At 37.7% G+C, this 27,553-nt stretch overlaps 1 protein-coding gene across 4 annotated transcripts in view; it reads right to left on the minus strand.

Annotated features, from left to right (window-relative positions):
• The window catches only part of LCLAT1 (lysocardiolipin acyltransferase 1), a 148,746-nt gene that overhangs the window by 65,549 nt on the left and 55,644 nt on the right, over nt 1-27,553 (minus strand). For 3 of the 4 annotated variants that reach the window (XM_078149779.1, XM_020983748.2, XM_020983749.2), the window contains exons 3-4: nt 24,947-25,145; nt 3,392-3,430 (exon numbers count right to left, since the gene is read on the minus strand). In XM_078149779.1, coding sequence (XP_078005905.1) covers nt 3,392-3,430; nt 24,947-25,145 — 238 coding nt within the window. The remainder of the gene's footprint in view (nt 1-3,391; nt 3,431-24,946; nt 25,146-27,553) is intronic. The other variant, XM_020983750.2, reaches the window with a different exon arrangement.

Genomic DNA, 27,553 nt, shown 5'->3' on the forward strand with positions numbered 1-27,553 from the left:
TAATAGAAGTAGTAAGATGGAATTAAGGACACATAGGACTAGCCTTCTGCCCTTTTTAATGGCCTTTCTTTCCCTGGTGGGTAGTGTAGCAGGCTGGCAGCAGGGTTTTTCCTCTCCCTGATAAGGAAAGGACAAATAGCATCCTCTCACTCTCATCAAGACAGGCTGAACTAGACCAAGGAGAGCTTCTAATTATAAGACTATATATGTATATGTGTATATGTTTATAGTCAATATTGAGAATTAGACCCTCAATTTACGGAAATTATTTTTGATGGATTTGTATGTACTAAGTTAGAAATTTCCGAGGAAACCCATTATGACAAGTACTCATTAAATATCTCTCTCCCTATCTTGAGAAAAATTATCTTTTTATTTAGTTCAGGTTCAACCAACCTAGCCTCCTCTCATCTACTACTTAAAAATCCCAAGTGTGCCTAGCTATAAAGGGCTGATCAGTTACAGTTCCAAATCCCTGCCCCTGCTGATATTGTTAGGGACATGGGTGTCAACATGAGAAAAATCCGTCGGCATAACACACAAGATCCCAATTTTTAGAAAAGCACTATATTAATGTCACTTATTTTTATCCTAACAAACAGCTTTCTCCCTATTACCTCCAAGATCAAACAGGAAATCTTCTATTTAGCTCTTAAAATCCTTTACAACCTGGCCCCTTTCTACCTTTCCACTATTCTAAGAGAGTGTGAGGCTGACAACTTTGTGCAACTCTGCCTCACTTAAATACAGTTCACGTGCAAATCAAGACATAACCCCACGATGTCATTGGTCCTCTTCAAAAAAGGACAATAATACACCACCACACTCTTCTATCACATACTCTGATCCTATAATGCTGGCTTCCTTGATGGTCCTCCCATAAGACAGACCATCTCCCCACTTTGAATGCTTCCCTCTTCATCTCTGTCTCCACCTCCTGGCTTCTTTCAAATAATTAGTTAAAATCTCACCTTCTGCAAGAAGCCTTTCTGAGATTTATATACATACATATGCATATATATTCAAATGCACATGTGTATATGTGTGTGAGAGTATATGTATGTGGGGGGCAGAGAGGGAGGGAGAGAGGGAGAGGAGAGAGAGAGAGAGAGAGAGAGAGAGAGAGAGGAGAGAGAGAGAGAGAGAGGGAGAGAGAGAGAGAGAGAGAGAGGAAGAGGGAGAAGGAGAGGGAGAGGGAGAGGAGAAGGAGAGAACATGAGTTCATTAGAATCTGAACTGTGAGCTCATTAAGGGCAGAGATTGTTTTTGCCTTTCTTTGTATCCCAGCACTCAGAACAGTGGCAGGCACCAAGTTAAGCATTTAATAAAATTCGTCTTGTTAACTAATCTTTCAATTTTGTGAAGCAACGGTACATCTGAAATCTATTATGCCTAATATCATGACTTACTGATAAGAAATAATTTTGTGAAGATTTAGGAAAAGGGGGTCCTTCTGCCAGTACTTCTCCCACCTTTTTGTCCAAACACGTATACGTATCTGTTTAATCTATGGTTCTAATTTCTGTGTTCTCCACAGTGTCCCTTTTAGGATAATGTCTTTTTTAAACCATTCTGAATAGTATTCCTATTATAAAATCTGATTATATGATTAAATCTGAAAAATCATCAATCTATCCAGCTAAGTACTCACTTTAGGATTGATGTACAATTCTTGTAGTATTCCTGAGTTACTTATAATGCCAGCTTTAGATCATTCTTTAGCTACAACCAAATCTCCACCCAGATGTGGCTGGCATGTTGGCTGAAAGGATACTTGGCCACTTCAGCCATTTAGGATTTAGTCTGTACACTTGTTTTAAAAAAAAAAAAAGTCCAAATAAGTAGCATTTTATTGGTCACTGTTTCTAATCTTTGCCTCCAGTCCTTGATTGCCTTCTTTAATAATTTAATACTCTTGAAACAGATATCTTCATGGAAAAAATGCCTTAAAAATCAATAGGACAATAGTACCAACTGAATCAAGGAAATTAAGAAGTTAATAATGAATTGGCCAGACTTTAATTCATACATTTTTTTCATGAAGATCATTAATACACAATTATATATACAAATAAAATGTCCTATACATTTTTCATGTGAAAAAAATAAACGAAAGTCATTTAAAGCAGTTAGATGTCATACAAAAATAAACCTGTTAAAACAAGCCAAGAACATTTCACTTAACTGTAAGTACTAACGAGGTGGCAAGCAGGCAAAATTTAACCAACAGTTCTCCAAAGTCTTCTAAAAATTCCTTTGGTCTGGTATTACAAGTCTCTATGATCTGGATCCAACCCACCTTTCCAGCCTTATTTCATACTATTTCCATTAATATAGTCTATGATCTAGCCAAACAAAGCTCTTCACCATTCTCTGGGCTAGATTTCCCCCTAAAACATTAGTTATTAATTTTTTAGTTATTAAAATTCCATAAAAGGTATTAATTAGAGATATTAAGTTCCAAGGATAGGCTCCCTTCCACATATATGTCCCTCATTTAGAATGCCTGATAATTTCATTAGCTAAAAAATGTGATAACTATTACAATTGCTACTGGAGGCAGTGCCAGAGCTCCTAAACATAAACTCAGAAATTCCTGGACTTTTCCCAGTTCAATAAACATTTACTGTTGATAAGAGAATCCACAGCAGATGTGAGTGGAGGGAGTGTCAGGGAGTTCTTAGAAGCACAGAACTTGAAGTAGGACCTCTGCATGAAGGCAGGCTCCCTTAAAGAGAATGTTGAAGAGCTTACTTCAGAAACAGTGTCCCAAAAGTCATAGTGCAGTTTTAAGCTTTAATACTTTAACAATGCACATTTAACATTGACTTTTGGGACATCCTGTATAAGGATTCTTCATTTAGCTGGAAAAAATGAGTTCCTCCCATTTTCCCCTTTTGTTCTACCCTAGGTATGCAGAGAAACTTGGATTCAAAACACAGAAAGTATCAGGGAGCTTTATTTCTCCTGCCAAAGGAATCTGTTCTAGAATGCTTTGGAATAATATAATCCTCCCTGAAGTAAAAGCTGCTTTTTATCCTATCTCTACCTGGGACTCTATGTTTTGGAATGGTTCTGAAGGTTCACATGGCCAAATGCTGTTGCTTAACATAACATTTTCCCTGAAGCTTGTAATATGTATAATTTATAAATTAGCATTAGTTCATATTTCATTAACTGTGAATAATAATAACCCGGACCCCTATATGTGAAATTAGGCAGGTGCTATGGCTGCTCCATGAGGAGGAGTTCAGAGTGCAGACTTTAAAGAGAAATGCTGAAGGGGTGGGTCAGATCATAACAGGAGAGTTTGTCGACATATCTCAGAGCACTAGCCTCCAAAGCAGTAAACTTCCTATTTACCAACCTTTTGGCAAACAGAATAACATACCTGCCACTGCTGTCAAGCAAATGTTGGAGAGGAAGGGTCCTATAAAACAGGGAAAGGGGGAAAGTCTAATTAACTTCATGATGGTACAGAGTGAATCCCAGAAAGTCCTAGTATAATCAGGATTTCTGGTCTCCTGCTGGAGCATCCATTTGTATCAGTAAGTTAACACTTTGTCATAAGTACAAATGACAAACACATTACCCCATTCCATCCCAGGAAGGAAAACACTATAAAGTAATTTGTGAGAGAATTGCCACTAGGAACCAGAGGCTTAAGACACTACTTTCCACAGTGTATCTGTAAGTGGAATCTCTTACTGAGCCATTTGAAAGCTACCTCACAAACTAGAATATTGACTCTCTCAGTTTTAAAATCCTGATGATGTATAGCTGGCTGCCAGATCATCTGTGAGAGGTAGCTATTTATTACCTATTCCCTCAGAACCTTCAAACAGAAAAGCTAAAAGGGCTTAAATTCTATACATCAAAATGTATTATTGGCATAAGAGACTACTAATTAGAGCAAGGAAGGAAGGACTGAAAGAAAGAGGGAAGGAAAAGAGAGAAGGAAGGAAGGAAGGAAGGAAGGAAGGAAGGAAGGAAGGAGAAAAGCATTTACAAAATCAAGTATACTAAGCACTAGGTTAAGCACTGGGCATATAAACACAAAATCATGAGACCCTGTTCAGAACTTAACATTCTAGTAAGAAGAGACAATGCATAAGAAAGTGTTAGTAAGGGAAGGGTGTTTTGGTTTGGAAAAACAAGAAGAATATTAAGTATGAAGCAGCAGTAGTACTGATTTGATTATTGTTCCCAAAGGCAAGAAGTGACAGTGACAAAGAGTGGGGGTTGGGGTGGCTGGTGGAGGTAATAGGAAGTTAGAGAGAAGATGAAAGTAGCTGGCCAGGATGGCTGATCAGGTAGAACGTGAAACAAAATCTGGTGATTAGGGCTGGCTAGCTAAAGTAAACCATGTGCTTCCTCTGCTGGCTGATTCACCCATCTGGACAACAATCTCCTGGGGGTGTTTCCTAACCTGAATGGATTAAGCTGTCTAGGTTATGGTCTCAAGGAGGTCCCACGGTCCAGGAGAAGCAACTTCAAGGATGGCAAGGAAACTGTCAAAAGTGGATGGTCTCATAGTCTATAGGGACAGCTCTTAATCAAAGGCCAATAACTCACATCTATATAGGACTTCATTACAAAATGCTCTGACACTTCAACAATATATGTACATTTATTTATTCATATAATACTTATTAAGACTCATGCTAGATGATGGGAGAAATACAAACTTTAGAGAAGATAAAAGATCCTTGTCTTATCCTCAACATTTACAACAAAGATAACTTTTATATACTATTTCGATATTTGCAAAATGCTTTATATACATTATCTCACTTTGATCGTCACAGCAACCCTGCTAAATATCCATAGACTTTATTATGCCTATGTCCAAATAAGGAAACAGAGGCCTGGAGACTAGCCAATGGTCACAGAGCTAGTGAGGGTCACGGGTGGGATGAAAATGCAGGTCATCTTGATCCAAAGTCCAGCACTCTTTTCATTATGCGATACTGTCTACCTAACAAATACCAACATATTCATAAATGTGCATATACATATCACATAAAGGAGCCCATAGCAGTTATATTTCCTCGATGTACTTCACTTTGGCGGTAAAATCGTATAGCTATAAAATCTTCACTTATTTCTAGGATCAGACATTGTGAACCACTGCTAACTTATCAACTAGGATTGAATACAGTAAAGTGGGGCATAAACGACTGTTCCAAGCTACCTCTCCGGTCTTGTACATCATTCCCATTCACAAACGCTTCAGTGTAACTGATCTTCTTCCTAGTCTTCACACCTGACACCTCATCACCTATTTCCATGCCTTTGCCAAGGTTCTCCCCAATGTCTAAAACGTGCTCTGCCTTTCAGAGGTCCTTATTTCCTTTAAAGTTCAACTCAAGTGCCATTTCCTACATAGGACCTTTCTTCACCTCCTAAGGGGGTCACTGTCTCACCATTAAATTACCTTGTATTCATATGATATGTGCTTAGTTTATATGTGTTCTTTCCCCTTATGGAAAATTTCCCTTATGTAAATTCCCTGAAGGCAGGGACTATATTTTCTTTCTTTCTTTCTTGTGTAGTCCCATGACTTAACAGTCAGTGCCTGGAACGTTAGCAGAGGATGAATAAATGCTTGCTGATTGGTATTTTGTGAGAGGAACTATAAAAACTCAAGAGAAGAAAACAAGGGAAGAGCCAAGTAAAGGTATCCCAAACATATAAGCTGGGACCTGATTGATCTTAACCCTTTTAACAATGCAAGGAAAGAAAAATGGGGGGGGGGGGTTGAACTTACATATCAGTACTGAGATTTCTTAGAGTAAAGAGGAACATGAGTTGTAGGACCAGGTAGACAACATCAGAGCCCCACATTCATATGTTGTCAAAGAACAGCCACTTACCCAAATGAAGAGCCAGAGAATTAATCAAACTGATGTGCAATTATTAAATATCTGCTACGCACCCTCAGGCACCATGCTAGACAGAGGGAATAAAAGACAAAAATGAAAGTCCCTGCCCTCAAGCAGCAACTTTATTCTGACAGGAAGGCAACACATACTGTACAAGTATTTACAAATATATAAGCAAAACAAATACAGGATAATGAGAATGGGCAGTAGTAGCTGGCAGGATTAGGAAAGGCTTCAGGTAAAAGGTGACTTTTGTGTTGAATTCTGAAGGAAACAAGGGATTCTAAGATTCAAAGGTGAGGAAAGAAATGTATGCCAAAAATGGGGGAATAGGCAGTGTAAAGTATGCAATTTTTTCCAATCTGATCCAACTTCATCTCTTTTTACTACAATTTATTGTCCATTTGTGATATCCATTAAAATAAATACATACATAACATATAGAAACTAGAGTCTGCCTATCCAGCTGCATGCTATAACTTAAATGATATGTAATATTAATTTGCTTTCTTTTTCTACTATAGATAACATCACACCAATCTCTACAGCACTGGTGTGAGTTTCACTAGGAAAGCAGGTGTTATATTTTTCCAGGGCTCAAGGTAATTAGTACAATGCTTTCTGAAAATAGGAACCCTTTGGAAACTGTTGTCGTGAATTGGAAATCATTCTTTTCTTGGACTTTGTACAAAGTGTCTTCTATGACCTTACAGAAAGCAAACCTCATTAAATGTCAGTTCTCAGGAAACAACTGAGTAGAGTTACCTTTGTAATCATGGTTCACTGTTTTACATACTCTTAGTCTACACACAGGAGATATCTTCTTTGAGTAGAACCTTCAACACCACATTTTGTTCCTGGGTCAAATTCTTAACAACAACAACAAAAAGCAGGACCTTACATTCTCTGTGACTATTTGACCACAAAGATAACCTCTGTTATAAAAAATAATCTGAAATTCCCCTCTCATGTTTTCATCAACAATACGGCTCCATGAGTGTATAACCATCCCAATGAAGATTCTGGACCGATGAGAAAGCAGACATGTGCTTTCATAGTTGCTGAAAGTTTTGGTAAAAGCTGGGTCCAATATCTTTTCTCATATTCCACTCTGAGACATATTGAAAAAATCAGTCCTAAGTATCTTCAAAATTGTGCCACCTCTGGACTAGCTTTCTAGTGATAACATTTGTTCAAGTGTAGATATTCTTTCTGATCACATCTAAAGTATTAGTCATTTTCTCACAAGGATCTCATCAAGTACTGAGGTGTTAGAAACCAAATGTGGTGGTTCCACTACCACTGGCTCACAGAAGTTAAGGAGTTGGAAAAGACTTGAACCTTTATCTGGTACAACTCATTCACAAACGAAATCTCTAACATCAGTGTAATATATTGACAACCTATCAGTTTCTGCTTGAAGTTCTATGAGGAGGGGGAAACTACTATCTTTTGAAACCTCTTGAAGCAAATCATTCCACTCTAATTTTCAGATTTTTTTTCCCTGAGAACTAAAAAATATTTGAAGCTTTGCAGTTTCCACCCACTGCTCCTCGTTCTTCTGTCCTCTAAGACCAGTCAGTCAGTTAATAAATGTTGATTAAATGCCTACTAAGTGCTAAGCACTGTGCAAAGTGCTGAGGATACAAAAAGGGGTAAAACAGAACACATCTATTGGAGGGATATATATCCTCATGTATCCTCCACATATCCTCAAATACTTGAGGACAGCTAGCATAACCCTGCTATTTTCCAGGCTAAACATGCTCAATTCCTGCTATGACATGGACTCAAGACGCTTCAGCATCCTGGTTGCCCTCCTCCAGCTTATCAATGTCTTAGCATCCAGGACTGAACACAGTTAGGGCAGAGCAGAATTAGGAGATCCCAATTCTTAGAAGCTATGTCTATCATAACTGATGAATGGGGCCACCCTCTTCCTCTCCCACACCAATCACCCAGTGTCCATAACGTAACTGGAGGGCCCAAGTCTGGACTTGTGCCAAGTAAGCTTCCCTCTCCCTCAATGCCCAATATTTCTGCCAGTGCCTCTTTCCTCTCTTCTTCTCCTGGCTAGAGTGGCGCTAACCCCCTCCGTGTGCTGGAAAGAACCCAGAATCCCCACTCCATTCTGACTCTTAGGACTACTCCCTTCTCATCAATGGTGGTAGACTACTGAAAGAACATTCAGGTGCCCTACCAATATATCCCAAGTACTACTAAACCTTGCTGTCTGCCCTGTCTCTGTACCCTTAAGGCCTCTGAGCCTTTCCATGAGCCCTAAGCTGAAACTTAAATATCTTGTCTCCCTTAATTAGAATCTGAGACCTTGCAGGGGAAGGACTGTCATTTTTTTCTATTAGTATCCCTAGTACTTGACACAGTGATGGGCACAAAGTAAGAACTTAATAAATGCTTTTTTCATTCATTCACTAATGAGGATAGATCACTATTAAAAAATGTAAGGAGTTATTTCCTTTCATGTCTGTTGAATGCCCTTCTAGTTTCATCTACAAATGGTCTTAGGATGATGAAGCTTAGACGGATCTAACACCAAGCTTTCTGTAGGCTCATTTTCCTCTCACTCTTATGAGGGAATACTGATCATCATTTTCCATCATCCTTCTCTGACATTTTGCAAATCAGCTTTTACTTTAAAAAACTGTTGTCCTTGGCTACTATGTTTATCTGCTTAGCAAGGGGATTCAGTGTTGCTGGGGATTTCTTAGTGAGTGTTCTGCATCATATTAAAAAAAAAAGAGTGAAGTGTCTCACTTTATTTTTCTAGCTGCTTTACTGCCACACTTTGAGGAAGGTCTCATTTCACCTGAGTCCCAAGACTGACATTCTGTATGGTGCCAAGAAAATTAGCAGGGGCAGAGAATGGCATAGATGTTGGGTCTTCAGAGAAACATCAGGAATCAGAGTGAGGGGAGCAGTGAAGAGAGAGGGTCTTTCTTCCAGGCAGCGTGACCCACCTTTTCATGCTTTATAGTAGGACATCAGCACAAATCTGAGCTGAGTGAAGAATACAGCGCATTGGGACTAGTGTAAGCACAGAATTTCTTGGCAGAATACTTTATGTTTGGTAATCTAGAAAATTAGTATTAATACTAAACAAACTAGGCAACAAGGTGATGCGGCAGATAGAATGTCAGATCTAGAGTTTGGAAGACTCTTCTTCCTGAGCTCAAATCTAGCCTCAGATACTTCTTAGCGGTATGACCCTGGGCAAGTCACTTAATCCCATTTACCTTAGTTTCCTAATCTGTAAAATGTGCTGGAGAAGGAAATGGCAAACCACTCCAGTATCTTTGCCAACAAAACTCCAAATGGGGTCACCAAATCAGACACAACTGAAAAACTACTGAAAACAATTAAACAAAGCATCTTTTCATTTCCAGGAAGAGAACTTTTATGGATGGAGAAAATAATGGGGCCCCTGAAACTAGGATAGGCTATCCCCACAGCTTGGTTCTAGGTATCTATTGTGGAGCTCTGACTTTAATTTCCCAGCTATATCTCCTACTATTTCCTCTCTCACTTTAATCAAACTGCTGTTTCTAGAACATACCTCACATTTTTCTACCTACATGCTATGCCTTCTGCCTGTAACGTCCGCATACCACATCTCTACCAATACATCCTTACACAACTGTCACCCCTTGAGAAGACAACTAGTGATTACACATGTGAAATCATCTAAAACATCTTCATATTAGCCATGCAGCACAAGAATACCCACACACAAAACAAGGAGTACTTGTCCAGATGAAATCACAGCTCCCCCAAGATCCCTTAGTTTGATTTCTGTGACTCTGTTGGGTGAGTGCAAATCTAACCTCTTTCTATTACACCATACTGCCCTTCTAAGAGAGTTCATTCCACCTCCCTTCCCTCTCTGGCTAGAGGAACAATTTCCTTTAAAAAAAGGGGGGGGGAAGAAGAAAATAATTAGCTATGGGATGCTCATTTAACTTACAGGTGTCTGATGCCCTTCAGCCAATAATTTTTGCAACATTTGCAAGAAGTTAAATGAGTGGCAAATACCTCCAGAGTATCTGCAGTGGCAAAATTATACCTCAAGGGTGTCTACAACCATCACATGAAGAAAATAACAAGATCAGTCACCGGGATGTGGTGGTACCAACTTTAACAGCCTTGCAAACTGACTTCAATTTTTAATAGCAGCAGTTACACCTCAGAGACCTCCTACAAGTCAGGGCCTGATTTACTGTTTTGCTGACTGTCTAAACTAAGAAAAGTGTTAATAATGCAATTAAACTTCAAAGTGTGTATGTGCCCATTCCCACTACTCCCCCCATCCTGGCTGTTAAATATTTACCAGCACACCGTGTACTGCTTTATAAACACTGCTTGAGCTCAGCAGGAGGGTGGTAGAAGGCTCAGAGAAGGAAGATACCATCAGACTGGAGGACTGATGATCACAGGATGATGATGATAATAATGAACAACGACAATTAACAACAATAGGCGTTTATACATGAATTAAGGTTTGCAAAGTGCTTTACATGTGCTGTCATTTGAGTCTCATAACAGCCCTAAAGTCAGCATTCAGGATATGACAAAGGTACTACCAATACAGCTTCTGTTCTATAATGCCACATTTTCCAATTTTTTTTTTTAAATAAGGGCCTCCAGGGCCTTAATTGATTGCCCTGTCACCTATTTAGATCTCATCTTAATTGAGAGGCAGTGTAGTGTGGTAGAAAGAATTTGGGTTTAAATGCTGCCTGTTCCTTATTACAACCTATAAGATCCTGGTCAGATCCCTTGACCACTTTGGGCCTCAGCACACACATATGTCAAATGAAGAGACTGAACCCAAAGGCACTGTGGAGCTACCCTTCTATCATACTAATATGTTCAACCATGTGACCTGAATATACCCAGCAGCAATATAGACCTTCTGTTAGTCAGTCAACAAACATTTATTAAGTACCTAGTTCATACCAGAGACCGTGTTAAGCATGGGGATACAAAAAAGGCAAAAGACAGTCCTCGCCCTCAAGGAGCTACAATCTAACGGGGCAGAGAACTTGCAAACAGCTATCTATATATGCAAGTTATATGCAAGATAAACAGGAAATAATCAACAGAGGAAAGCCACTAGAATGTGGCATTTAGAAAAGTTCAAGAGACATAATTTCTGGGTGATTTAGCCATTTTATTAATAATGCCAGCATTTTCATAGAAGGACAGCCATTTGGCCATCTCTTACACCAAAGATAATCACGGAGGCTGGCTCAGGGGTTTTTATGTCCTTTTGGAAGAGGAGTGTTCAAAAAGGTGGCAATCAATGCTGACTGGTTAGCAATAAATGAGAGTGAATATCACAATGAAGGGCAGAGAATGACATCTTGTCACCCTTACACAGAGAGACTATCTCTGTATATGTATTATCTCTATACCCCAACCATCCCTGACCTTGGGCAATTTAGACAAAAGGGTCTGTCTCTACACAAACTTGATTGAATGGAATTCACCTAAGACTAGAGATCCCTTCTAAGGCTGGGTAGGGTCAAATCAGGAGAAAGTTAGCTGAACCTTCAGAGACTGAGGTTTTGAAATGAGGACAGGGAAAAGGAGGAACTCTGAATCTCCCCAAATCATCAGTTATTAATAATGATTTCTCTCAAGAATTAAGGGGAAATTATAAAGGCTTCCTTGGAAGCCGGAGAAACCGGGAAAACGAGGTAAAAAGGGAGTCCAGGGACTAGAGAGTTTCAAGATTATAGCATTCCTTCCTTCCCCATACACAAACACAAAAAATTTACAGATAATCTACCTCCCCTACAAAAGAATGATGTCAATAGTAACTGTGGGATCCTACCAATCAATTCATTTTGAGTCCAACAATTTTCTCGTGTTTATGAACTTTCACTAGTATTTATTAGATGAGTTCTCTCATGTGACAATTTCATCACAGTCCAACCATGCATGAGCACACTTAACAGGGAATCCGAGGCTTAGAGGTTCTGAATGTTGATTGGTTCATGTCAGCCAGACTCTAATGGTCAAGTTTAGCTAACCATCTGACAAGAAACCATATGATTGGTTCCTTTCAGCACAAAATTCATAGCATTGTAATGGAACTCTATGGCATATGTATAAATTAAGCGGATTTTCAGGTAATAATTCAGGTTTTTTACCTAAATTCATTGTATGGGTAACTCTCCCAGGTCTGCTGTCGTAGCCACAGAACTGGGTAAGGACACTGCAAAAGACTGACCTGCAAGGCAGCCTTGAAAGAGATAATCTGTGTTTTTTGTTGTTGTTCCAATTCTTTGTGACCCCCTTTGTAGTTTTCCTGGCAAAGATACTGGAGTGGTTTACCATTTCCTTCTCCATTTCATTTTACAGATGAGGAAACTGAGACAAACAAGGTTAAATGACTTGCCCAGAGACACACAGCTAGTAACTGTCTGTGGTCATATATTTGAATTCAGGTCTTCCTGACTCCAGACCCGTTGCTCTTTCCACTGCACCACCAACCTGCCCGTGCGTAAAGACTACTAATGTGGAACAGAGGCCACACATACCACTGGAGGAGAGTACTTAGCTGCCTTTATTTCTGGTATGTAAAAGCACACAGTTCTTGCTCTGTAAAATAGCACGATGCGAACTTGACTCCACCCTCCCAAAGGTGGCAGCAGGGGAGGCAGCTGCTGTGCAGCAGGTACCAGGAGCCTTCCTCTCCAGGCACTGAAGCCCCTCTGGCAGTAGAGGCACAAAGGCACAGAGCGGGTGGGGTCAATGGAGCTCGAGGGGAGGGTGAAATCTGCACTAAGCTGAGAACTGTCTGTACTGAAATTTGGGGGGAGATTGTTTTCATCCTTTAATGCTCATTAACACATTGTAATCTCTCCCTGTCTTCTTGCCCTCTCCCATTCTCCTCTCCTCAGATAGACAGACAGACAGACAGACAGATAGATAGACACGTACACACTCTTTGGCAAATAATTTAACTTGCTATTATGTACATATTCCTACATACAATAAGAGATGGAGGTATAAGGGAGTAAAGAGCAGGTTAGTATGTTGAAGAATAGAAATTCTTATAGTAAATTTAAAGTTTTAATATAAAGAGTTATGTTTTTCACACAGAAAATATCATTACGTTTAGTAAAAGACCATGATTAAAATTACTGCAAATAATTCTAATTTTATTTTAAAAGTAGCAATATGTTTAACATTTAAGATTTCCAATATTCTTTATAAATATATTAGTGAAATAAAGATAAAACTGAAGATTCAGCTCAATAAAAATAGATTATCTTTTTTTTTTAATTCAAAAATTATCTCTGGACTAATAATCAGCCATTCTAAAGTGTACTGACAAAGTTTGTAATGGATTTTAAATAAGCTGTTTGGGTCATGTTTGTTAAAGCCAAATGTGTAAAAAAATGAAAAACTTCAGAAGTACAAGTCCAGAAATTTATGAAAATTATGAAAACGTTAAATTAAACAAAAATCTTCACAATTTTGGCAGCTGGATGATGGATGGTCCGTGGGGCTGAATTTATGAAGACTCCTACCTACTTTCAATTTTCCTACTACCATAGATCGCCATGGGAGCTCCTGAAAATACACTTCTGTCATCTTTACATGTCTTTAGAAAGATTGGATGACAATGTTTCCTGGCTGTGTGATCTTATATTATCTATATTCCTTAAAATTTATAATTTCCCTGGATTTCATAGTCATGTTACAGTTTAACAATTTAAGAATCATAATGATAATGAAATTTGATGGCATCAGGTTCTGTTACAAAAATTTTACTTCAGTATTTCAGCCAGTTTTTGGTCACTACTTTTTCCCTACCTCAATTCTTTAAATGTCCATTTCTTCATTTAAGCCCTCTCAAAGAGTCAATCATTATGATCACATAACAGGACAAAATATATTCACATACAGTCTCTATCAATTTTGTACTTGTTTATTACAAAATAAAGCTCAACTCCCCACTCCCACCACCTATATACTCCTCTTTCCATGCTTCCTTTACTTCCTCACAGTGCATCTAAACTATAGGAATTAGCCCACCTCTATCAAGGATTTCTGCATGATCAGACAGAATACCTCACTGGACTTCTATCCTTTGAATCATTTATGTCTTCTGTTCTGCCGTTATCCCACAAAGAATTACATTTATGGCAGCTGGACACTAAATGCATTTATCACTAAATTGTACCACCTTCCAAAATGCATTATTAAAGCCGGGTAGTAAGTGCCAAGTAGGCAGGGTGGTTTTTCAAATAAAAAGATCTGAAAACTGTTCAACAACATGATTGTGCTTCCAGAAGCAGGGCTCCTTCTTGCTTAATGGCCCTGCAATCTAACTGGATTAGAGTCACTAAAAGGACAAATTCCCTACACATTTTAATTGTCTATGCCAATATTTTCCTGTGTTTGTATGGTCACTAGCCACATGTGGTAAACAGGTAAAATTCAACTAGCTAACGGCTGTTTCAAAGGAACCACAAAGTACTGACTCCTTGGATGTGTGCAAAAGATAAGAACATTTCCTGGGGTCAAACAGGCAAGCAAATGAACTTTGCTTTATCCTCTTATTAGTTGAAATCAGTTCAAAATAACTCTCTTTCTCTCTCTCTCTCTCTCTCTCTCTCTCTCTCTCTCTCTCTCTCTCTCACACACACACAAAATATGAGAATGGAGTACAAAAATCAAAGGTTGATTGCATTTTCTCAAATTCAAAACTGTACGTTCATAACCAAATTCTGCAAACGTTTCAAAAACTCTAATTTGGTTGTCAATGACATTTTTTGTTTCTTTTAAATGCAGTGACACAAAGAGATCCAAAGACCCAAATAATGCTCCCCCGCCCTTCAAATACATTTCATGAAGACAGACGAAATGATTTAGCTGGGATTTTTCTCCTATCCTTCGTGTATAAATTCTAATATTTCCTATACTTTGAGTAAAATATTTTTTTAATTTCAAGCTTTTTTGGCTTATCTTCCAAACTGACTGTTATGATTTAATATCTTCTTCAGGTTATGCTCATATGAACCAAGAATTCAGTACTTACAGTCATTAATAACTGAACCAGATAGTTAGAATTTGAACACACAGTATATAATCATCTACTTGGAATGTAAAGCCTATAGGCTAAGAAAGTTATAAATGGCAATATAAAGATCCCCAATAGTTTCCACATAATAGCTGGCAGAATCTAGAATAGTTGGAGGCAGCATTTAGCTGAAGATTAAAATTTTACTTACCTTACAGGTTAGGCATCAGTTCTTTTTCCATTCTCTCATTTTCTCCTGACAACTCCAACATTCGTTTCCACCATTAAGTATCATTTTAAAGCATGCCCTAACATTTCATTTGCTGCCTGCTCTTATTTCTATTATCCTTGGACTCCCTGTTTTCTCTAGGCTCTCTAAAAATCTTCATTTTCTTGTCTAAGATCTTCTCTCATGAATACCACCCAAAGTTTTGCACTTCTTCAGTGCTGCCCAGTGGAAAGAGTACACTGGCTCTGGAATAAGAAGACCTGAGTTCAAAGCTCACCTCTGACAATTACTATCTGGGTGGCATTCACTGAACCTCCCCTGGCTTCAGTTTCTTCATCTGTAAAATGAAGGGATAGGCTTCAAGGTCTCTGCCTGACCCAGAGCTATGATCCTATCATTTATGAACAATCAAATCAACAAACATTCACTGAATCCCTACTATGTGGTAGGTACTACAGTATGATTGGTATTACAGATCTTTACCTTCAAGGAATTTCAATCTAGTCAGAGAAAGTAGACAAAAACATGAATATTTACATTTTAATCTAAGATTTAAATAACATTGCAAGGTAACAAACAGAAGAGGCCACAAGGCAATATATGATTACTGTTCTCATGATCTGTCACATTATACAGAGATCAGAAGAGTGATGAATATTTCAAACCGGGATCATCTTGAAAGGGTATATGTAGGAGGTGAGATTTAAGCTGAGTTTAAAAGGGAAGGCATAATTAATTCACATATGCAGAGATGAGAGTAAGAGGCACTTAAGGCAGATTTGTTGTTGTACAACCATTTTCAGTAATGTTTGACTCTTCATGCACTATTTGGGGTTTTCTTGACAAAGACACTGGAGTGGTTTGCCATTTCCTTCTCCAGCTCATTTTACAGATGAGAAAACTGAGGCAAACAGGGGTAAGTAACTCTCCCAAGGTCACACAGCTAGTGTCTGAGAGGTCACATTTGAACGCACAAATATGAGTTTTCCTGGGCACTGTACCACTGAGGTGCTTAGATAAAATCATTTAGCCAAAAGCACAAAGCCACTCTGAGGGACAGTGTTAATTGTTACAATAGAAGAGTAAGTAGTGGGAGATAAGGGTAGAAATGTAGGATATAATAAAGCCATGAAGAGATAATTTGGATTTTATCCTGTTGGCAATGTAAAATCACTTGAATGGTTAAATGACAGAAAAATTGATTTGGCAGGAATAAAAGGAAGATTGTATTGGTTATGTAGTGGCATGCATCTAGGGTAGCCAAAACTCCTTTGATAAGAGGAAAGTAGTTACATATACTTCTCTGCTTGAAAGATCAGTGCAGGGGTGAGGAAGGTAGTGTCAGCTAAAGTGGTTTACACTTCTGGGGACAATGAGACACTGTAAATAAGGTCCATAAAGCACTAGTGTTTTAGCACTGGCTAATCTGATTCTATTAAAACAGAACGTGACAAAGCTAGATTGGTGTTCTTTGGGAATGGTGACTAGTAGTCAGGTCTGGGACTTAGCTTTGTGGACATGGCCTCTACGTGGTGCTGGGAACCACTGTCTGAATAATCCTTTTTATGAGCTCTGTGGCTCCCTGTGTCATGTCTAGAAGGCTGGAACCACATGAGGTAAAGTCTTGTCCATCTGTGTCATTGGGAAAGTGGAGTTCTCTAGGAGCTCCCAAGCAACCTGTCTGCAGGATAAATCAGTTGCAGTCATCCTAGAAATTGCTTGTGATTTTAGATTAATCCCAAGTGGGTTCTAAAGGGGTGAACCTGAACAACTTGTAATGAGTGACCTAAGCATCAGAGATGTATAATGCTAAATGACTGTAAGAGGGCACAGAAGATAGGGAGTACGATTGTTGGATAATTATTATAGTCCATGAAGAAAGAAAAGGCATGAAGTGAGCAGCAGAAGCAGACTACGAAAGGATGGATTTAAGACAGAACACAAAGAAAGAATTAAAAGGATTTAATGACTTAATTAGATAGAGGCAAGAAGGGGAAGAGTAGCAAAACAGGAAGAAAGCCAAAGACTGACAGGATTCATACAAAGGCTAGAAGTTGGGTTAGCCAACCACCTCTATCCCTTTCAGATCTAAGATTCTACAACTATATCGCTTCTGAGTTTGTGAGACTTTGAGTTTTATTATGGTTAGTGACCAATCTAAAGATGCCAGCTAGCTTTGCTTCACATGATTTATATTTCAACAGGCAAATAGTAATGCATATAGTTAATTACAAAACCTGATTTTATCAACCAGTTTTAACATCTCCACCAATAAAACATGAAAAAAAACCCCTTTGTTAACAGTTAGTTAACAGCATAAGAGGGAATAGCAAGCACTTCCAGAACTCAAACTAATAATCAATCATGAAAAACATTTGATAAGAGTTTAAAAAATAAAAAAGATTACTGGAACAGACAAGGAATCAATGAATCAACAAGGCACTGAACTGGGGATAAGTACCAGGGGAACAATCCCTACTCACAATGCGCTTACATTCTAATGGTGGACACAAGTCTATAATAAAATATATGTAGCATAAATAGAAAATTAATAACTATACACAAATAAGCTAAATACAAAGTGTCTAGGGAGGACTAGCAGTTGGGTGTTCAGGAAGGGCTTCGTGCAGAAGAGGGTACCCGAGCTACATCTCAAAAGAAGAGAGGCAGAGGCTAGTATAGAACAGATGGAATGTGGAGAGTGAGGACAGGAGAGAAGGCCAGTTGGGCTGAACTACAGAGTGTGGGAAGGCAAGTAATGCTCACTGAAGTTGGAAAGACAGATTACATAGGGTTTTAAAAGAGGAGTCTATATTTTATCCTACAGGCAACAGGAAGCTCAAGGGTTAGTTGAATAAGGGATTCACATAATCAGATTGGCCCTAAAGGAAAATTACTTTGGTAGCAGTGGACAGGATAGAATTGGAACTAGTCATTTAGTCAACAAGCATTTATTAAGCATTTACTATATACCAGTCAGGTGGCTAGAAGGCTCACTAGGCCTAGAGTCAGGAAGACCTGAGTTCAAATGTGGCCTCAGATACTTAATGGCTATGTGACCCTGGGCAAGTCACTTTAACAATGTTTGCCTCAATCCACTGGAGAAGGAAATGGCAAACCACTCCATCATACTAGCAAAGAAAACCCTGTGGATGACATCGGCATGCTACAGTCCACAGGGTCACAAAGAGTTGGATGTGTCTGAACAACATGTGCCAAGCATTGTGTTAAGAATTGGTAATACAAAAAAAAGGAAAAAAGCAATCCCTGTCCTCATGGAGCTTTCATTCTGATGGTGGAGACAACCTGTAAACACTGAGTGCAAACAATATCTATACAAAGTATACTGGAAGCAATTTCAGAAGAAAGGCACTAGTGTTAAGGGAGGCAGGGGAAAGTTTCTTGCAGAAGTGGGATTTTAGCTGAGACCTAATGGAAGCCAGAGAAGATGGGCAGCAGAGATGAGGAAGGAAAGCAATCCAGACACTGGGGAAGCCAGTGAAAACACAGAGTCAGGTTCATAAGACTATGAGCCATTTCCTAATATATAAATGGTCACAAGATACAAAAAGGCAATTTTTTAAACTTTATTAATTTATGTTGACTTATCAACAATCATGTCCATAAGTTTTTGAGTTTTTAATTTTTCTCCCCTTTCCTCCCCAGCTCCTTCCCCAAGATGGCATGCAATCTAATATAGGCTATACATACACATTCCTATTAAACATATTTTCACATTAGTGATGTTGTAAGGAAGAATTAGAACTAATAAGAGGACCCACCAGAAAGAGGAAACAAAACACAACAGAAGAAAAAAAAATAGCAAATAGTGTGCTTCGATCTGCATTCAAACTCCACAGTTCTTTCTTTGGATGTGGATAGCATTTTCCATCATGAGGCCTTTGGAGTTGTCTTTGACCCTTGCAATGACGAGAAGAGTTAAGTTTATCAATATCAGTCATCACACAACGTGCCTGTTACTGTGTACAACATTCTCCTGGTTCTGCTCACTTCACTCAGCATCAGACCATACAAGTCTTTCCAGGTTTTTCTGAAGTCAGCCTGTTCATCATTTCTTAAAGCACAACAGTATTCCATTATTTCATATACCACAACTTGCTCAGCCATTCCCCAGTTGATGGGCATCCTCTCAATTTCCAATTCTTTGCCATCACAAAAAGAGCTGCTACAAATATTTTTGTACATGTGGGTCCTTTTCTCATTTGTATGCTCTCTCTGGCATATAGCCCTGGAAGTGTTATTGCTGGGTCAAAGGATATGCACATTTTTATAGCCCTTTGGACATAGCTCCAAATTGTTCTCCAAAATGTGTTTGGATCATTTCACAGCTCCACCAACAATGCATTAGTGTTCCAATTTCCCTACATCTTCTCCAACATTTATCATTTTCTTGTTTTGTCATTTTGGCCAATCTGATAGGTGTGATGTGGTACCTCAGAGTTGTTTTGATTTGCATTTCTCTAATCGATAGCAATTGAGAACATTTTTTTGTAGGACTATAGACAGCTTTCATTTCTTCATCTGAGACTTGCCCATACATATCCTTTGACCAATTATCAGTTGGGGAATGACTTGCATTCTTATAAATTGACTTAATTCTCTATATAGTTTAGAAATGAGGCCCTTATCAGAGATACTGGTTGTAAACATTCTTTCCCAATTTTCTACTTTCCTTCTAATCTTGGTTGCATTGGCTTTGTTTGTGCAAAAACTTTTCAATTTAATGTAATCAAAGTTATCCATTTTGCATTTTGTAATGTTCTCTGTCTCCTGGTTGGTCATGAATTCTTCTGTTCTCCATAAATCTGATAGGTGAACTATTCCTTGTTCTCCCAGTTTGCTTACAATATCAGCCTTTATATCTAAATCATGAACACATTCTGACTTTATTTTGGTATCTGGTGTGAGATTTGGGTCTATGCCTAGTTTCTGCCATGCTCTTTTCCAGTTTTCCCAGAACTTTTTGTCAAATAGTGAGTTCTTATCCCAGAAGCTGGGGTCTTTGGGTTTATCAAATAATAGATTGCTATAGTCATTGACTACTGTGTCTTGCATATTTAACCTATTCCACTGATCCATAACTCTATTTCTTAGCCAGTACCAAGCAGTTTTGACGATTGCTGCTTTATAATATAATTTAAGATCTGGACTGGCTAGGCCACCTTCCCCTGCATTTCTTTTCATTAGTTCCCTTGATATTCTGGACCTTTTGTTATTCCAAATGAATCTTGTTATTTTTTCTAACTCTATAAAATAATTATTTGGTAGTTTGATTGGTATGGCACTGAATAACTAATTAGCTTAGGTAGAATTGTCATTTTTATTGTATTAGCTCGGCTCACCCGTGAGCAACTGATGTTTTTCCAGTTATTTAGATCTGACTTTATTTGTGTGAAAAGTGGTTTGTAATTGTGTTCATATAGTTCCTGGGTTTGTTTCAGTAGGTAGACTCCTAAATATTTTATAATGTTTACAGTAACTTTAAATGGAATTTCTCTTTCTATCATCATATCATCTGCAAAGAGTGATAGCTTGGTTTCTTCTTTGCCTATTCTAATACCTTCAATTTCTTTTTCTTCTCTTATTGCTAAAGCTACAGTGGTGATAAGGGTGATAAGGGACATCCCTGACAAACAGGCAATTTTCTTTCTTTTGGCAATGGGGGTTAAGTGACTTGCCCAGGGTCACACACCTAGTAAGTGATATGTGTCTGAGGCCAAATTTGAACTCAGGTCCTCCTGAATCCAGGGACGGTGCCCTATCCACTATGCCACCTAGCTGCCTCCAACAAACAGGCAATTTTCAAAGGAATAAATTCAAAATATCAACAACCACATGAAGAGAAAAAACAGAAAGGTAAAAAATTCGAAGACTAAGAGGGAGTCAATTCTGCAACAGTTAACTAAAATATGGCCTATAAATGTAATATTACTAAGCTATAAGAAACAATGAATTGGATAATTTCAGAGGAAACTGAGAAGACTTCTAAAACCAATGAAGAACAAAGCGAGCAGAACTAGAACAATTTATATAATGACAACATTATAAAGGAGAAACAACTTTGAAAGACTCTCAAACTCTGATCAATGAGATGATAAACCATGAATCCAGAAGACTGAAGGTGAAACATGCCACTCACATTCTGGCAGAGAAGTAATATAATTAATGTGGGAATCTGTTTTGCTCGCCTTCACATGTTCATGAATTCTATGTTACATATAAATTTTTAATATATTAACATATTATCCAGATAGTATTATTTAAACATCATGTGTTTAATAAAAATATTATTTTGAAACACATATATTGAGTTATATATTGCTTTTTGAGGTTTTGTTGATGTTGTTAAAATAGGGTGAAGTTTTTAAAAGAAAAAAAATTTTTTTAAAGCTCCTTTAACCTATAATTAAATAGAATGAATCAAGTTCCCTTTGTCATCCCAGTTAACTTCCTTTGGATACTCTGGTATTATCAATGTCTTTCCTAAAATGTGTCTTCTAGAACTGAACACAATACTCCAGATGTAGTCTACTGGGGACAGAATACATTAGGACTACCACCTTTGTCCTGCTCTCAATGCAGCCTGAGATATCATTAGCTTTGATCTCATAATTCACACACACACACACACACATACACACACACACACACACACACACACACACACACACAAACACGTATACACATACACACACACTAAACCAGCATAGGTCTGCTTCAACTGAACAGCTCTCTAGCCATGCCTCTCCCTTCTGGTACCTATGAAGTTGATTTTTTTAAGCCCAAAGGTAAGATTTTAAGCATTTGTCCCTATTGAATGTCGTCTGATTAGATTGAACCTACTGGTCTAGCCTGCTTAGCTTTTATTGGATGCTGTCATCCTGAATTACTTATCTCTACTCCTACCTTTCTGTCATCTGAAATTGTGCTAGGTATGCCATCTGTGCCTCACCTAAGTCAGAAATAATAAAAATGTCAGCACAAAATAGATAGGTTTTCCACTAGAGACTTCCCTTCCACAATTAAAACTTCTTTCTTTGATCTCTTTGTGATGTGAATCTTGTAGTGCTGATGATAGTATCATATAGCATTTCAAGTAAGAAGATCATAGCTCACTTGGATTTGGAAGGGATCTTAAAGTAACTTCTAGTCCAAAGCATGTATGTTATATATAAGGAAAATAAGGCTGAAAGAGGATAAAATAAGTTGGCCAACAATAAGGGCAATAAGGGGAGGAGATAGAAATCATCCCCAAATCTTCTAACTCTAATTCAGTTCTTTTTTCATAAGAGTGCTTTAGTAATAATGCCGTATCTGGGCTGCTTATGCAATTCTATTTTAGGTTTGGTTTTCTATCACCATGGAGCATAAAATGGCATTCATATTTTTTAAATTATGGTACCAGAGATAATAATATCAACAAACCTCATTTGGAAAAGTCTGAAGAAGTTAACATATTTTTTTAGTCTTTTTTCTAGGTATGCAGTGTGTTCCTAAGGTCACTCACGCATCATGAAAGCTGTCAGAAAGTGTGAAGGCCCTTACATTGATCAATATTCTGGGCAACTTGCATACAATTTTTAACATTTAAAAATTTCACTGTCAGTAGGACATGAGTTTGTATTTCACAACAGTGACACTGGGGGGTATGCTTAGTTCTATACCTTTATCTGGGTCTCTCAATGATGGTTATTCAGTACAGAAAGGCTGACCAGAATTATATACAGTGTGTTTTATGGTAATTGAAGAGTTATTCTATATAGCTTCCTCAATAAACGCTGTTCTTTGTCATTTCAGAAGACACTGTAGGACAAGAAACCCAAATATGCTGTATAAATTGATGACATTCTATTTATAAATCTAGGAGCTAACACTGTGTACTCATTGCTTTCATTACCATGTTGAATATCTATTGGTGAAACTATAATCTGATCCATGAATTCTGGAAAGCAATTTGGAACTATGCCCAAAAAAACCTATTCAATTGTGTGTACCCTTTGAGCCAACTAAACCACTACAAGATTCACATCACAAAGGAGTCAAAGAAAGAAGAAAAGGACCCATATACACACAAATATTTATAGCAGCTCTTCTTGTGTTAGCAAAGAATTGGAAACTGAAGGGATATCCATCAATTGGCGAATAGCTGAACAAGTTGTGGTATGCTTGTGATGGAATACTACTGTGCCATAAGAAATGATGAAGAGGTTTCAGAAAAACCTGGGAAGACTCATATGAACTGATGCAAAGTGAAGTGAGCAGAACCAGCAGAACAATTTTTATTGTAGCAATATGGCAAAGACAAACAACTTTGAAAGACTTAGGAACTCTGATCAACACAATAACAAACCACGATTCCAGAGGATTTGTGATGAAATGCTTTCCACCTCCAGATGGTGAGGTGATAGACTCACATACTGAGGCGTTTGGAGTTTGTTTTTTGTTTTTTTGGACATTGCGAACAAGAGAATTTGTTTTGCTTGATTTGTATGATTGTAACAGGGGTCTTGCTTTTCTTGTTTTCTCAATGTGGGGAAGGGAGGAGGGAGAGAATGTGGACCTGTTACATGTGATGTCTACATTAATTTATCTGTGTACATTAATAGTGGCCCAGATCTGAAGTGAATGTTAGGTAATGGGTACTTCAATGAATTCATGATCTCAAAGACGTGAACACTCTCTCTACAACTACAGATTAAATCCATCCATGCCTGTGATTAATCACAACAGTAACAAAATTAATAAACTGAAAAACATACGGTTTATCAATAACAATGTGCTCATGGAAATGCAACTCACTTCTGCCTTCCAACCCAAGTGATGAAGGGAGAAATAATACAGAAAATCTGGAGAAAACTACTAGAACACATCTCTATAGAAAAGTTTCTTTATCAGCTATGAAGATGGCATCTGGCCTAACAGAGTCCTCAAAACATTAACCAAAATTTCAGTTCACTATTAACAAGGCCATGCATGCTTTGCTTTAGGAGCAAAATCTTCAGAATGGAATTGAACAGTGGGAATATAAAGGTAAGACGGGTAGAGAATAATAGAAACTGCATTGTATAGCAATTGCTGGATTTAGTACTTTTTGTTTGTCTTTCAAACTGATTGCTTTTAAGTACCACCCCCTCTTTAAAAAAAAAAAGGGGCTACACTTAATATCCAGTGTTGGAATGGTCCTACTTTCCTGAAATAAAACAAAAAGTGTTTTCTGTGAACATTCCTAGAATGGTATGATTTAGGGTACTAAAATACACTGTACAGACTAAAGGAGAAACACTATATAAAACAAAACAAAAACAATTCTAAAATACACTTGACATTCAGTTTATACTTGCTAAAGACTACTTATTTTACATTATTATAGTGGATTTTAAGGGCTTTTATCAGCCTAGACTAGTTTCTGGCCAACTTATTACACAAATGGAAATGCAGAAAGTAGTTAAAGCATGGTTGATTGATATTCTATATAATACTGGTCACCCAAGCAACCACTTAAAACCTGGCAAATTGTAGAACCTTTACTCTGTCACTGTTTAAAGATTTTTTTAAAGGACAATAAAAAGCTATCTTCTAGCCAAGATATGCTATGGAAAGTGTCTTTAAAAATACTTTTGCATTAATCAGGGAAAATGGAGAAGGTCTTGAGGCCTAAATGGAACTTGCTATCAAGTGAAGCTATCATGTGGGAATATTATTATATATTTGCCATCCATGCATTATTTATTTTAACAAAATATGTGAGCAACTTACCAAATCCAGGAACACTTTTGAGACTGGATTTGAGGCAGATTTTCTCTAGTCTGAGGTAGCTATATCGCAGCAGGCAATTCCACAGAAACATCCAATCCATTCTTGTCCGGTGGTTCATAATAATAACAGTTCTTTCCCCAGGAACAAAGGCATCGCCTGTTATAATCACTTTTACACGAAATATGGTCTCCAGCAAAGCCTAAGAAAAAAATCAATTCAAAATCACAACTTCATGCCAGAAACAATCACAAATAAACAGGACAGCATTGAAAATTCTGTGCTGAACTTTTTATATAATTAAAAAGAAAAGCAAGCTATACATAACAGAGATTCAGTTTCACGTATAACTGTTTTCTGTTTTACAGCATACGTGGAAATGCTAATTATATTTAGTGCTTTTTAAGTTCAGAATAAAAAAAGAGGAAAAACGGAAATATAGGTGACATAAAAATTTTGAAATGTTAATTTCTATTAAAAATAATAAAATAATTACTTCTTTAGGACATATCAAAAGCATGTATTTATCTTCATAACTTACATAACATCATAGACAACTTAAGTCTAATAAGGACAGACAGCTTTTTTTTTTTGAGGCAATGAGGGTTAAGTGACTTGCCCAGGGTCACATAGCTAGTGAGTGTTATGTATCTGAGGTCAGATTTGAACTCAGGTCTTCCTGACTGCCAGTGCTCTATCTACTGTGCCAACTACCTGCCCCTCGACAGCTTCTTCTAAGAGAAAAAAACAATTAATGGATAGAAAAGAGACCTAAAATACATTCATCCCAGCCCCTTGCAATTACTATCATCTTGATCAAGTTACTTCACTTTAACTTCAATTTCCTAACCTATAAATTTTACTTTCCTCTACTGGGTGTTATGGGCCAACTGGCTACTAGCTATGACATGGCATAAGGTAGGCATTATGAACTTCAAAATATTGGGCTCATAAGATCGTAACATAGAGTTGGAAGGAACCTCAGAAGTCATATAGTCCAACTGCTTTATTTTACAGATAAGAACAATGAGGCCTAGAGAGATAAAGTGACTTGTTCAAGGTCACAAAAACAGGGCCAGGGCCAAGATGTGAACTAAAGTTCTCTAACCAGAAATTCAGTCCTATGTCCATGATTAGAAGTTAAATCCACAAATATTTAAAAACTTAACTTAGTTTTGGCTCTTCTACAAAACTTAGTAAAATTTCTTAACATGCAAAAAAGCAAGTTGTTTATCTTTTACCCAGCTATAAGGGATTCTATCAGGTAAGGGAACCGGCCAATGTAAAAAAAAAAAAAGATAGGAGAGTGAAAGCAAGGGCAAGGATCATCTGTGCCTGACATTTTCCAGTACTGAATGTACAAGATAAGATGGCAATCAACAAAACATGGCAGAATGAGTGTCTGTGAATCTTTCTTATACATGGATTTGGTGCTATTATTATTTAAATCTGGTGGTATTACTCCTCTGCTCAAAAATCATCAGTGGCTGCCTGGTGCCCACCAAATTAAGTTTACGCTTCTCTGCTTAGCATTCAACTCCCACGAGAGTCTACTACTACCCTGCCTTTCCAGCATTATTTGACATTATCTCTCCCCACCACCACTTCCTCCTCTAACACACAAAAACTTTTAATTTTAGTCAAACTGCACAAATCTCTGATCACTGAACATGCTCTCTGGTCTCTGTAACTTCACCAACCAGTTCTATAAATCAGCCATGTCTATGATATCTTTTATTTATCTAATGAATTCCTAACCAAGCCATCAGAGTGCCTTTCTTCTCTTCTACACTGTTTTCCATATCTCTCCACATTACTATAAGAGAGTCCTCATTTAAAATGAAGAGAGATGTGGGAGATTAAAGTAAAGTACTACTACACTCTTCCACTGTATTGCCTGTATTGTCTGACTGTCAAATATATGCCCCCACTCTTAGACATACTAAACATCCTCAATTTCTTTCAAATGTTTCTCAGACCAATCAACAAGCATTTATTAACCACTTTCATATGCCAGGTACTGGGGTAGGCAATAGGGATACAAGTAAAAAGTATGTAATGATCCTTATTCAAGTTTACATTCTCTTGCAATAGACAAGCCAGTCCTTTAGACCCTTCCCTGTAATCCTGACCTATAGGGGTAGATTCCATTGTTTCTCAAATTTATTACCTTTATAAATTTCATATAGGACCTGAAAGCTAGATGGACCTCATTCTTGTAACTAGTTACCTAATCTCACCCAATTTACTTGGATCTTTTGAAGAAAGCACAGTCAAGCACTTTAAGATTACACAAACCTCTAATTCTCATGCCTAGTTTCTCAGGTACAGACTTTATATGACATTTCTGATATGCAAGGGTATAATAATGATATATTTCTTTTAAAAAAATTGTTTTTATTTATGCCTTCTGACCCTACATTACAGGAAACTAATATCTCCACCACTAAACAAAGAAAAATAATCAAATAAAACTAACCAACAAAGTGACTGTTTGAGAGAGTGAATCCACGCTGCCCCTACACTATTCCACCTCACTTAGTATTTGTTCCATAGAAGAAAAATGTCATGCCAATCAGAGTCGGTCTGCCTGTCAGTGTTATTTTGACT

This window comes from Phascolarctos cinereus, unplaced genomic scaffold (genome assembly GCF_003287225.1).
Source record: "Phascolarctos cinereus isolate Bilbo 61053 unplaced genomic scaffold, phaCin_HiC Scaffold_2;HRSCAF=192, whole genome shotgun sequence".
Lineage (NCBI taxonomy): Eukaryota > Metazoa > Chordata > Mammalia > Diprotodontia > Phascolarctidae > Phascolarctos > Phascolarctos cinereus.